Source organism: Capra hircus, chromosome 5 (genome assembly GCF_001704415.2).
Source record: "Capra hircus breed San Clemente chromosome 5, ASM170441v1, whole genome shotgun sequence".
Classification (NCBI taxonomy): Eukaryota; Metazoa; Chordata; class Mammalia; order Artiodactyla; family Bovidae; genus Capra; species Capra hircus.
The window spans coordinates 106,599,209-106,612,186 of record NC_030812.1 but is presented as its reverse complement, the minus strand read 5'-3'; the positions used below and the strand labels follow the sequence as shown (position 1 = coordinate 106,612,186).

Below are 12,978 nucleotides of genomic sequence, written 5' to 3'. Positions count from 1 at the left end.
TTTCAACCTTCCTTCTATTCCATCCTCCCATCAAGAACGGAGAACTGCCCTGTCACATACCTGTCTATAGAAGAGACCACCGTGGCTGGCTGGGCAGGCTGTGGCTGAGCCCCGGGAGCCGGCTCTGGAGGAGCCACCTGAGAGACGACCTGAGTGCTCTGTGAACAGAAAGGGAAATTCACACCTCGGCCATAAAGCAGTTTATTACTGACCATCCCCAACTAGCTAGTCTTTTTTTTCCTTACCCCTCCCCTAAGTCCTAAAAGCACTATAACTCTCAATTTCAGCATCTACAGACAGTCGTCTTAAAATTGCAAAGGAAATTTCTAAAGCTAGTCTCTGGTACAGACTGCATGGTGTGTCATCAGCCAGAGGAGCGGCTAGGTAGTGAGAAACTACAACCTGCCATGCAGCCAGCATCTCACCACAATGTGCAACAGGGCAGGCAGAGCAAAGTGCAGAAGACGGCTCAGAGCTCACTCGGAGTGGGGCAGAAACAATCACTGGGAGCACAGCGGGGGAAGCTATTCTGGTGACTGCCCACGGCAGGAACTTGTGAAAGAAAGGGTTAAGAACGCTAGAGGGCCAGCTAGAGAAGTGAAGTGCTAACAAGGTTGTTCTTCTCAAGGTACACTCACTTCCCAACAGAACAGCCAGTGGCAACAAGGCCCCCACACTGGCATTTCATTCTGCTGTAAGAAAAAGTCATTCACAAGTTAGTTTGAAATAGTTTCCAAATGAATCCTAAGCCAGGGAACCTATGTTTCTCCTTTGTCATTTCTATCCCATTGTGTGTATGCTTCAGATATAAACATGCAGGAACTCCATTTACCTCCAGAGCTGCTTGCTGGGAGGATGTGGTGGGGGCTTGTGCTAAGCTCACTGCCGGCTGGGACACCTGGACCTGTCCTCCTACACTGCCCACAGGAACCAAGAGACTGGATTCCACATAGGGCTGCACCATTGCAGGAAAATAACCCGGGGCAGCCAGCGCCTCTGTCGGCATGGGAGGGGACAGGACTGCAGAAGGCAGGCACACAGAAGCTGCGCTGGAGGAGGGAGCAATGTTTGAGTCTCCTGGGTACTGTGATGGCAGTCGAGGTGGGAAGCCCTGTGACAGAAACGAGGAAGGGAAATTAGTGCAGGTTGGGTCATCAAATGAGCAAAACAGCAAGACATGCAAGGGAAGAAGAAAAAGAAAGGAAAGCACACAGCAAAGAAAAGTAGCCCAATCTCTAATAATTTAAAGATTTTCAAACGAAATGATTGACTGATTTTGATTTAGAGGACAGGACAGTACATAACTGAACTTTTAAACTGCGACTTAAAAAAAATAATAATAAACTGCTACTTTTTTCCCCTTCTGGAGATCATTTAAAATAGGAAGAATAAACATAATTCCTCCAAAAAAAAACACCTACTTTCCAGGCAGTCCAACATGAAAATGCAAAAACTCTTGAAGGTATCAGTCATGGCAGTCACATAATGACTTGCTAGTGTTCTAAATCTAAACCCTAAAGGTTTCCATTGACACCATGTTGGCTACCCACCATTACTCCTCCCATAAAAAAAAACGCAGCCTGATACAATCTACTGTTGAGTCATACCGAACTCTCAGCTCACAGTGAATGTGGAGAGAGACATTTCTCTCAAGGAGGGGTCTTGGAAAAGATGCAAATGAGTCAGACATCTCTACTGGGTCCTTGCTCAGATGTGGACTATTTTGGCATGTCTGGTTGAGAACAGCAACCTGTGTTATTGCTGGTTATTATGATATTCAGTTACTCGGTTTTTAAGTCCCCCGATGTTCTGTCATTACGACCAAACCCTCTGGGGCCCTTCATCTACCAGCCAGCACAATACCTGGTAGAGAATATCTCCAGGGGGAAGTGGCGCCTCGGCAGTCTGTCCAAGGCTGGCGGGAATCCCCATGGACTGAACTGCTGGCTGCAGGAGCTGTGGGTGAGCCTGACTTGGCAGCTGGGTCACAGGCTGCAGGAGGGCAGGAAGCTGACTAGGGACGACAGCGGGTGCCCCTGGGACGGCCGCTGCCGCAGCAGATGAAGCCAAGGTGAGCAGAGGCTGACTAACACCAGCTGCCATCGTGATGGGCAGGGGTGGGAAGCCTGGCTGAGCCACAGACACGTGAGGAGGAGCAGAGGGGAGCTGAGAGACGGGGTACTGGGGCAGTAGAGAGGGCGGGAGTGGCTGTCCCACAGGAAGGAAGTGAGCACCAGCATGGACGGGAACGACTGAGGGCTGTGTTGCAACTGGGATCTGAGGTTCGCCTTGGAGAGTTGGTACTGGCTGGGAAACTGGAAGCTGGGAAAGTAAAGAAAAACAAAACAGACAGACTTAAAAAAAAAAAAAGCAAGGCTGCCAAAAGCAAGACTTATTTATTAGCCAAAAAGAAAGAAAATTAAAACAAACACCAATCCCTGCATATATTAGTGTAAGTTAACGTGCCAACAGGATCAGGGAGAGGCAGCTGCAGACGGGCGGCTGATGGAGTGCTGCTGTTCTAAATCTGCGCTAGAAAATTTCACTCACACGTCACCATCAACAACAGAGAGCTCTTGCATAGGAAATATCTTCACATCCTGACTGAGGCATGTTTCTCAAGCCATAATCCACTGGTACATTTGCTGTCACTGAACTTACAACTGCTATTATAGTAATGAAATTCAAAGGACTTTCTCCCCAGTGAACTTATAGCTCATCCATATTGCTTCCACAGTTCTCATGTCCCACCCAGGCCTGTAAGAGTAGGTCTACAACCATATTCCACTAATTGCAGGATGTAATCATGCCTTTCCACATGGTCATTTTAACATTTATGAAATGAAGATATACCTTACAATTAATGGTGCGTCAGTTTTCAGTGTTACCTAAAATAATGGTGCGTTTTACAACTGACAGTCTCAGATGTGACAAAATATGACAGAAACAATACACTGTATCAAAATACAAGCACAAGCCCCAACCTTTAAGTTGAAAAAATGTCATTCAGAAAGGTGTATCTTCAACAAGGCTACTTTTCAAGTACTAGAAGGATTATTTAGAGACAAAAAAAAAACCCACTCCATATAAGGTTTTTTTATGACTGTCAGAAGACAATGAGGGCAGGGAACAACACATAAGTCTATGTGAAAACACGGCATAACTGCAAACCTAGAACAGATACAACTGACAATTCTAGAAAATGTCATCACTGCAGCACCCTTATCAGTTCTACATCTGTCAAACTTCTATTAGACTGATAAACCTAAAAACTGAACATTTTTGGATTACCACTGCTTTATAAACCCATTTATATTAATCAGTTCATATCTACAAAAGACACACCATGGACAGAGGAGCTGGCGGGCTGCAGTCTGAGCGACTGAACGGGAACAATGCACAGAAGTGATGTTCATTCCATTTAGCAGTTTTACCACCAGAGAAGCAGAAGTCATGCGGTGCTCCTTCCAGAAGTATGGCACTCACCTGTTTTCCCGCGGACATGTGTGGCAAGGCCTGCGGAGGTGGAGGCTGACTCATGGGCTGTGCAATCGCGGCCTCGCTGGGGGCCGATGTCTGAGGGAGCGGATACTGCGCCACCTGCTGAGAGGGGGCTGTTGGCTGCACTCCTTGCTGCTGAGAAGAAAACCATCATTCAGTTTTATTTCAAGTAGTTAACAGCATGTTTCTAAGGCAGGACATCTGCTTATCAGTGTCTGTAAGAGATGGCAATTTTAGTAATCAAGACATGCACAAAGTCAAACTCACCAATTCCCCTTTACACATCTTCATTTTTCCTCTGCTGCTCTGTGTGATGGGTCAACCAAGAACTAACCCATGTTTCCGAGTCTGAGTCACCACTGGTTCTTCACCTGACATGCTCCTTGCCCCAGGAGCAGCTCGGATATTTACAGACACCTCAGATCCAGGTTCAAACAGATGTTCTCTCCTCCAAATGCCCTCCCCTCTTTGCTCCCATTTCTTGATAGCAGCTCTCAATGTGGTTCGTTTTATCTCTTTAGTCTAGTTTCTCAACTGTATAATTTATTTGCTTAAAGAACAGCTCTGACAACAGCTACAAGATAGAAGAAAAGCACTGAATTTTGAACTCTACCATAGACTAGCTCTGATACCTCTGTGATTGCTCATTTTACTGCTAAAATGAGGTTTCTTTCTTTGAAAACAAGGGCACAATCACTCAATTCAAAGTGCAGCAAAGTGAACGACATGTGGGAATCCAGCACGTGCTGGACCCTCTGGTATAATACGTCTACACTCAATGCTGACATGTAACTGTACCCAAGTATTAAATTTTGCAGTAAAACTAATGGTCCCCTCTAGCTGAAACTCTGAACTTCACAGCTGACTTTCAAGATTCTCTAATACCTATCAGTAATTTAAAAATTAATTTTAAAATACAAAACAAACACCTGTTTGTAATAAAAATTTTAACCATTATATTACATTAATAGAGTTAAATGAAAACACCCAACCTCATTTCTCCAGATATAACCACAATTAGTAGTCCGGTGCACTTGCTTTATGGATTTTCTGCTATGCATAAGTGGTCACTTACACACATTGATTAAAAAAAAAAGAAGCCCATTTTTATAAATACGATTCTCTGACCTACCATTTTCATTTATCTATGGTACCAATATCTTAATGATGAACGTTTGTTTGACTCAATATTTTGTTACTTAAAATAATGCTACAAACAGTAACAGATGTCCTGATCCATACAACTAACTAGTTATTGCTGGTATAAAGATAAGCTATCTGTGTGTATGTGTTTGTATATATGTACCTAATTGAGATACAACTAACAGTAACAAAGATTTGATATATGTACACACTGCACAATGCTCACCACAGTAAGTCTAGTTAACATTCATCACCACATATAATCCATATTTTCTTGTGATGAGAAGTTTTACAATCTTCTCTTAGTGGCCTTCAAACATGTAATACAGCATTATCAACTTCAGTCATGACACTATACACTGCATTCCCAAGATTTTTGTTTTTATATTTATTATGCATCTGGACACCTCTAACACCTAGATTTTGTTAGGTAATATTTGTAAATAATATTTCTGTTCTCCATGATATTTCTTATTTCTGACTACACCAATTAAAACCTTCAAAAGAATTCTGAAATTTAATAGTAACAGTAATCATGCTTTACTATTTAATTATTTCTGATAATGTATCCTTATTAACTTTAAAAAACTAGGAACTAATGGCTGTTAAATTATAAAAAATTTATTTTCAGCAACTAAGATATATCATAAATACCCAACTATAAGGCAACTCTGAATATAAGACAATTATGCCCATTTTCCCACTAAAAATTAAAAAAGTAGAAAATGCTTTTGGTTAACTTGAATATATTGAAACTTTAAGGAATTCACATGGAAATATCTAAGTTACCTAAGCCATTAACTTACATAGCTAAGTCAGACTGTGCATTATATAAACAGACTAATTCAGAAACACTGCTTCCCTTGCCTCTTTCCAGTTCTTCACAGGCAATACATCAGCATCTTTATCTTCAGGAGACCTACACTAGGAATGGTCTCACTTTTCTGGCACACAACACAGTACCTTTCCTTTAAGCTGTATCTTGAGGTGAAATTTGCAGTGCCAGCAGATTTGTCTGACATCTGTTTGGTTAATACTAGGATAGCTGTAGTGTTCTGCAGTTGCTTAACAGGAGTATATTTGTGTAACCTTTAAGTGATCTTTAAGTTATTTACAGTGAACCTGGAATAGTGAGGTTGTTCCCCTAAGAATAAGATGTATGATGTCTCGGCTTATATAAAACCAACTCTGTTAGACATTGCCTACAAACATTCCCAACCATACACATACCATTTAAGGTCCTTACAGGCACATCTGTTCTCAACAGTTTTACTTTAGTCCATTCGTATTTTTTATGTTATTGTTCAAAACAAAGAGCAGTGAGAGCCCTCTGATATGCACGCTGGATCAAGGTCTGATTATCTGGTGGTCCCCTTTGTTATGAGGGGTACATCTGAGGAAAACCTCCACCTTATATCTGTACGTATGATTTACCTCTCCCCTGACTTCCACCAGTGTGGAACCTTGCTTACATCAAGGTTTGGGCTTAATTAGCTCTTTTCAAAACTTACACCTTCACTTTTACCCGCTATGTTTTAGGCCATATGTGGGATCTTAGTTCCCTGACCAGGGATTGAACCCCTGTCCTGGTCTGCACTGGGAGTGCTGAGTCCTCATCACTGGACTGCCAGGGAAACCCCAACCTATCTGTATTCTGGTTACACTGAAGCCAAGGTTTATTTGTTTGTCTCACAGCTGTCTACCTTTCTGCCTTCTACCTTACTTATACTGCTCCCTAGCCTGCTCTTTTCTTTAGGCCTAGGCTCCTTATCCTTCATCTGAAATCTAACTCATAATCACAGTCCGGTTCAAAGGCTTTCATAAACCTACTGATATCCCCCTCTCTGCTCAGAAGAAATATAATTTCCTCCTTTCATGGAATCAGACTGCTTGGGTTTAAATATCCTCTCTGAGCAGCTGTGTACATCTGGGTAAAGCACTCAGCCTCTCCAGCTCTCGTCTCGGCTTTCCCATCTGTACAATGGAAATGATGGTACTTGGGAGGGTTCATGTAAGGACCAAATAAAAACCCAGGTAGAGTGCTTTGCACATTGTGTATAATGATACTATTATCTTCACTCCTTTTGTAGCAGCTGACATACATGTTTACCAGATGACTCAGGCTCCCTGAAACTAGCCTTCCACAGGCCATCTTGCTGTCCATCACTGTCCACTCAGCACATGGTTCTTCAGAGCATGAACTCAGTTTGGGGAAAAAACTATTTAATTAGTTGCTGTGTGTGTGTGGACTGTCAAAAATAAGCAGATTTATAGACATACTCTCACTCCTTGCTTAAAGTAATAGAGAGGCATGTATGCCAGTTAGCCCTTAAAGCATTTACAGAAAAGTGGCACCTCTGAATAAGCCAGGAGTATATGGTGTGGTTTTTTTGCACAATCACCCTGGCTAATAATCAACACTTTAGCCAAACAAATATTGTTTTAGCATAACAGCTTGGTATCATCCTTTGCATAAAACTGCCTCATGAAACCAGTTCACATAACCTATACAGACTGTGTACTATCTGTCGGACAAGGGTGATTGAAAAAAAAAAAACAACAAAAACTCCTAAGCCTGAGTTGAACAGAAAGTAAGAAATACCTAAGACTCTACATGTGTTCTGCTGGATGAAATTATTAAGTCAGTAGGGGAGCTCATGACCTTTCTTGGCAGTAAAATACTGTTTTCCAGGAGAAAGCTATTTTTGGTACCACATTAGGACACAACATACCATTAGAAGAAATTCCTGAGGAAAACCTGAAAAGAAGCAAGCCTTATTCATTTTATTTCAGAAGCACAGAAATAAAGAAAATTTCAGCTAAAGTTCATCTCTTTCCTTACACTAATAAAATTAGAGATATGATTTCCTAAGGAGGCACTGGGCCCTGACAGTATGTAAAACATAAATCACAGCTAAAAAGAGACTCTAATTGAATAGTACAGAAGATTTACCATCTTTCTTTTCTATATATGGAATCCCAGAAGATAAAACTAACTACATGCAGCTTCTTGGGCACCTCTGCATAATCCTGAGTCCCTGTAGAACTTTAATAAAGGGGGGGAAAAAACTACTGGAAGAAATCTTAGGTTCTGGTTTGTAACATTTCATTCTCTCTACCTATCGGCTCTGCAACCCTGGGAAAGTCAGTCCATACTGCACACATTCATGCAGACTGTGATTCTACTTAATTCATCCTATATTTAAAATGTCTGAAGAAAGCATCACTGAAACAGGCACTTTTGTCTGTACTACAGAGATAGCCATTTAGTCACACCTTTTCCCAGAGAGTCAACCACCTAATTCCTTTCAACTGACAGGGTTTGCAGAGCTGCCCGCTTGACTGTGCACAGTCTTATCACTGCTACACTCAAGGGCTTCCTGCACTATCTGCTTCATTACATGCCTGAATATAAGACATCTAACAAACTCCTTTGAAAAGGAAAAACAGCATACACTGAAACCTGTACATTTTCCTGGTATTGGTAGGAACTTGGTACCAATGGCAGTGTCCATTCTCACCCAGCTTTATGGAACTTTAAATCTGTGTTCTTATCAGAGGTTGTTAATATAATTAAACCTGTTAAGGGTGGCAAAAATGTGACTACTTGAATTTAACTATAATTACATACAGATTAAGATACTTGTCTGGAAGAAAGGGCAGGAGCAAGACAAAACAAGTTATTTCCAGCCCTTCCATTCTATAGGACAGAGATGTTGGTCACAGAGAAAATGGATTATGTAGGTACCTCAGAGATAATACAGATCACTGGTTCCAGATCACTGCAATATAATGAATATTACAATCAAGTGAGTCACATGAATTCTCTGGACTGAATTCCCCATGCACATATAAGTTATGCTTATACCTTACTGTAGTCTATTAAGTGTGAAATAGCAGTATGGCTAAAAAGATAATGTATATATCTTAACTTAAAAATCCTTTATTGCTAACAGATGATCACCATCATCTGAGCCTTCAGGAAGTCATAATCTTTTTGCAATAGTAACAAAGATCACTGATCACAGATCACCATAATAGAGTAATAATGAAAAAGCTTGGAATACTGTGGGCATTACCAAAATGTGACACAGAGACACAAAGTGAGCAAATGCTGTTGTAAAAGTAGTGCCGACAGACTTGCCTGAAGCAGGGTTAACACAAACCTTCAATTTTTTGTTTTTTTTTTAAAAAAAAGTGGTACCTATGAAGCACAATAAAACAAGGTTTGGCTATATAGCCAAGTTAATCTTGTACAAAGAACACCTCATCTTAAGCCAGCATCACGACTACATGATCACATGCTGGATGATAAGCAGCCATTTGTAATGAGAATTAAAAACTTAAGTTTCAAAAATTAAGAAAAACAAGCCAATTCAGAATCTGGTGGTTTGAAAACACACTTTGTAGGGAACTTTCAACAATATAATTCATCGGGAAGTTTTTATGACACACGTAGTGACTATAAATTTTATTTGTAATGGATAATAAATATTCAGTTGTACCCCTAAAGCATTATTTCCTTATAAATAACTACTGTTAACTAACAGCAATGATGATCTACAGATTCTTAATTTTAGAATCAGCAGTTTTGCTGTTGAATACTTCAGCTCTGTACCAATCTCTTGAGCTCTCTGAACCTTTGGGAACAAACTCCCCCAATCAGAAATTTAGAACATGTTATAAAAGTTTCTGAAAATGGTTCCTAGGCTTTCATTTGCTTTAGCATAAAATCTGATACCCCATCCCACAGATTAGAAATAATTAAAAAGGTGTGTAGAATCATTAGAGTCAAGCACAAGGAAAGCAATGGTAAAATGCTCATAAAAGGACAAATCATGAAATATACAGAAATAAAATTGATATTCTTTGTAGAGTTGATCCTTGAATAACATGGATTAGAATGGCACGGATTCACTTACACGTGAATTTCTTTCAGTACTATACAATTCAAGATATGAATCCATGGATATGTAACCATGAAGAGGGAAGACCTACTATAAAGTTACACACAGCCTTTCAGCTGAACAGAAGGCCTGTGCCCCTAACCCCCCGTGTTGCTCAAGGGTCAACCACATTGTTAAAATAGCATAGAATCAATCATCTGTTTAAGAAGGCACATAAATCACTTCAGGAAAAATTCTTTTGAATTTCAATATATGTCTAATCTAATAGACTGTTCAAAAATACATTAAACGAAAGATTCTTTAAAATGTTACCGAAGACAAGAAATGTTATGCTTCTTGATTTTCCTTTCAAAAACTTAGCAAGCCACTTACATCAGGAACCCAATTCATGAAAGATGTAAACAGGGTTCTGGACAAAGCGCAGCAATGAGTTGCTCTCACCTGCTGAGAATGCTGCATGGGTTGGGAGGATGGAACCCCTGTTAAACTACTTGAAGATGGCTGACCCTGGCTCTGCCCCTGTGCCTGAAGGAAAGAAGTGAATACAAAAAATTAGAGCAGCCCAAAGGTACCCGTACACAGAGGTCAGGCTTCTGCAATAAACATATGAGTTCCTGCCTGAGCAAGATGAAACATTAGCTTGGTCAAGTATGGTGGGAGAGGTGGCTGGGGCAGGTTTTTAAAGAGAAGGGTAGAGAAGGATCGTATTATAGAACATACCGTGCAAAAACCACTGATGGTTAAAACCTAACCTATTCCACTGCTCAGGCTGTAATTTTTACCAAAATAGTAACATTCATAATAAAATTGTTACTGAAAATCAGGAAAAAAGTAACCAGACTATCAATGTGAAAAACCTATCTGAACAAAGAAAAGAGGGTATTTAAATAGATAATGTGACTTTGGTTCCTTTTGCTATTTCTTATAGTGATATAGTGACTTTTGTCAAAAAATGTAAAAAACAAAAACCTGTTACTATTAACTGCCAAGTACCTAGAGCAATGGTTCTCAACCAGGGCCACTTTGGGTGCCCCACACCCTTCCCAGGGACATTCGGCAATATCTGGATGTGTTTTTGGTTGGCACAGCTGGGAGATGTAGCTGCTCCTGGTATTTAGTGAGTAGAGGCCACAGATGCTGCTAACATCCAACAAATGCACAGAATAGCCCCCACAACTAAGAGTCACCTAATCTAAAATGTCAATAAGGGTGAATCTGAGGAACTCTCACCTAGAAGAGATCTCAAGTTAAATAAGGTGAGAGTGAAAGAAGAACTTGACAGAGGTGAGTCATGAAGATGAGAAGCCCCACCTCTACTGTCTCATCTCAGTTCAGAGGCACTTCTTTGACGCCTACTTGGATAGGACAGCCAATCCAACTGCATCTTAACCACCTGAGCATATATTCGCGCTGCCACCTTTCCTGTAGAGTACTTGATGTTTAAAATTTCATTTTGGAAGTTCACAGAGTGAAAGTGGCAGTGCACACATTCAGAGTAGAGCTGACAACCAGTGTGTTAACGCGAGCTTATCACACTGCATATGCACGCAGTACAAATTTTCAAGCTCTGGATCTTTCTGCTTCTTAGTACTGCTCTAGGTAACTAGTATTTGATGTATATTTTGGGGGATACTTCTGCCTCAGATGAGGGAAGAACATAGGAAGAAAGTATGAGGAACATATAGTAATTTATGTAAGAGTGAGATCATTTAAAACATCCAAATAACATCCTGAATACATGACTGCAAAGCTTCCTAATTAACTGCATGATCTCCTACACAGATTTTAGAAGACTTACACATTTGACAAAATGTATCAAGGGAATATACAAAACAGTCAATACTGATTCCACTTCTTGAATCCTATTATGCCCATCATTTTGTCTTTAGTTGCAAGAGGCTGCATATGTTCACATACAATAACAGCATTTAATCTGTTGAGGAAAAATCTAAGAACTGAGATATCTCATGTTCCTTACCTTGCAACATATATCACAAATTCTTAAGACAAAAGAAGCCTCATCACCCATACCAGATTCTAATTTAGTTACTAAAAATTAGAATTAGTCAATTTAATGGATTAACATTTTATCTGAACATATAATACATGGTGACTTATTGGATGCCACTTTAAAAAGGCATCTTCATTTGTTAAGATAAATTCCTAAGGTGTTTCCTGTCTTTTAAGATCCTTTCATACTAGTGGAAACTCTATATATTCCTAATACTACTTTAAAAAAAAAATTCCCTATTTTCCATTCTTTTCATTTTAAGGGAAAAAAAATTATCTCCTCCAAGTTTTAAAAACTAGCCATGTTTGTTTCTAGGGAGAAAGAAACATTTTACAGTACTGTTTGTAAATAATCAATGTCAACTTTATAGACACTAATGTTCACAACTAATTGAAAACTCCATCCATTCTATTGAGCTGACCAAAAAGTTTGTTTGGGTTTTCACATACCATCATACAGGAAAACTCAAATGAACTTTCTGGCCAACCCAATATGTATGGACAGAAATAACTGATTTTGACAAGTAATTAAAATTCTAAGTTTTTCTTTTCTCCAAGGGTTTGTACACATTATAGGTCAATCAAGCAGCTTCAGTCTCATATTTTGGTCTTAAATACAAGTAGTTTAAAATTACCCTCCCCGATCAATGGAGAAACTCCACAATAAATTAGACAATATCCCTGATGAATGGAAAAGAGGGACAGAAAACTTAAATGTAACTGTCACAGCAGGGTAGTGTAAAAGAACCGTGAAGTTTTCCTATAACCTGTGGATGGAGTGCAGATCCTCCTGAAGAAAATGAGGCGGATAAAACCTGCGGAGAGGTGGCTCCTTGGGGGAAACAGAAGAAGAGTGGGGATTCTTGTAACACTGTCTGAGGCAGGCGGATAAAGGGTAATGAGACGTCAGAGCCAAAAGGAGCAGCTGCTCCCCCTGTAGGGGGAGGTGACTGAAATTCACTGGGGTCTGAAGAAGTGACCTGGGAGGAATCACTGGAGTACTCTGGGCTTCCTATGGGCCAGGTCTGTCCGGTGGGCTCCACCACAGAGATGGTCAACTCTGGGGCCTGGGGCGCCTGCTGTTCTTCAGTCACAGGCTGCAGGCGGCTGTGTAATCCTGCAGGTTGAGGAGGTGGTTCTTCCTGGTTCGAGTCCACAGCAACCTGCCGATTTCGGTAAATGCGGTGAGGTAAAACTCCTCCCCCTCCTTCTCCTGAAGAGGAGCTTGGAGTATGAACGTGAAACTCAAACACACAACTGCTTCTGCTCTCGTTGTTATGAGTTAACACAGCAGGTGCAGAATGAGGAACAAAGACAGGGTGAAACTTCAAGCGTGTGGCATCTGTACTGACAGGTGCAGAAACGCTAGACTGGGGAGAGCCTGGGCTCAGTCCCGAATCTAATCTTACATTCTGGA

At 40.6% G+C, this 12,978-nt stretch overlaps 1 protein-coding gene across 16 annotated transcripts in view; it reads right to left on the bottom strand.

Annotated features, from left to right (window-relative positions):
• The window catches only part of WNK1 (WNK lysine deficient protein kinase 1), a 126,646-nt gene that overhangs the window by 23,123 nt on the left and 90,545 nt on the right, over positions 1–12,978 (bottom strand). For 5 of the 16 annotated variants that reach the window (XM_018048666.1, XM_018048655.1, XM_018048656.1 and 2 more), the window contains 5 exons: positions 9,993–10,076; positions 3,487–3,636; positions 1,864–2,322; positions 833–1,111; positions 61–158 (listed from right to left, as the gene is read on the bottom strand). In XM_018048666.1, coding sequence (XP_017904155.1) covers positions 61–158; positions 833–1,111; positions 1,864–2,322; positions 3,487–3,636; positions 9,993–10,076 — 1,070 coding nt within the window. Of the gene's footprint in view, positions 1–60; positions 159–638; positions 693–832; positions 1,112–1,863; positions 2,323–3,486; positions 3,637–9,992; positions 10,077–12,978 lie in introns of all 16 variants that reach the window. The other 11 variants (XM_018048654.1, XM_018048657.1, XM_018048658.1 and 8 more) reach the window with 6 other exon arrangements.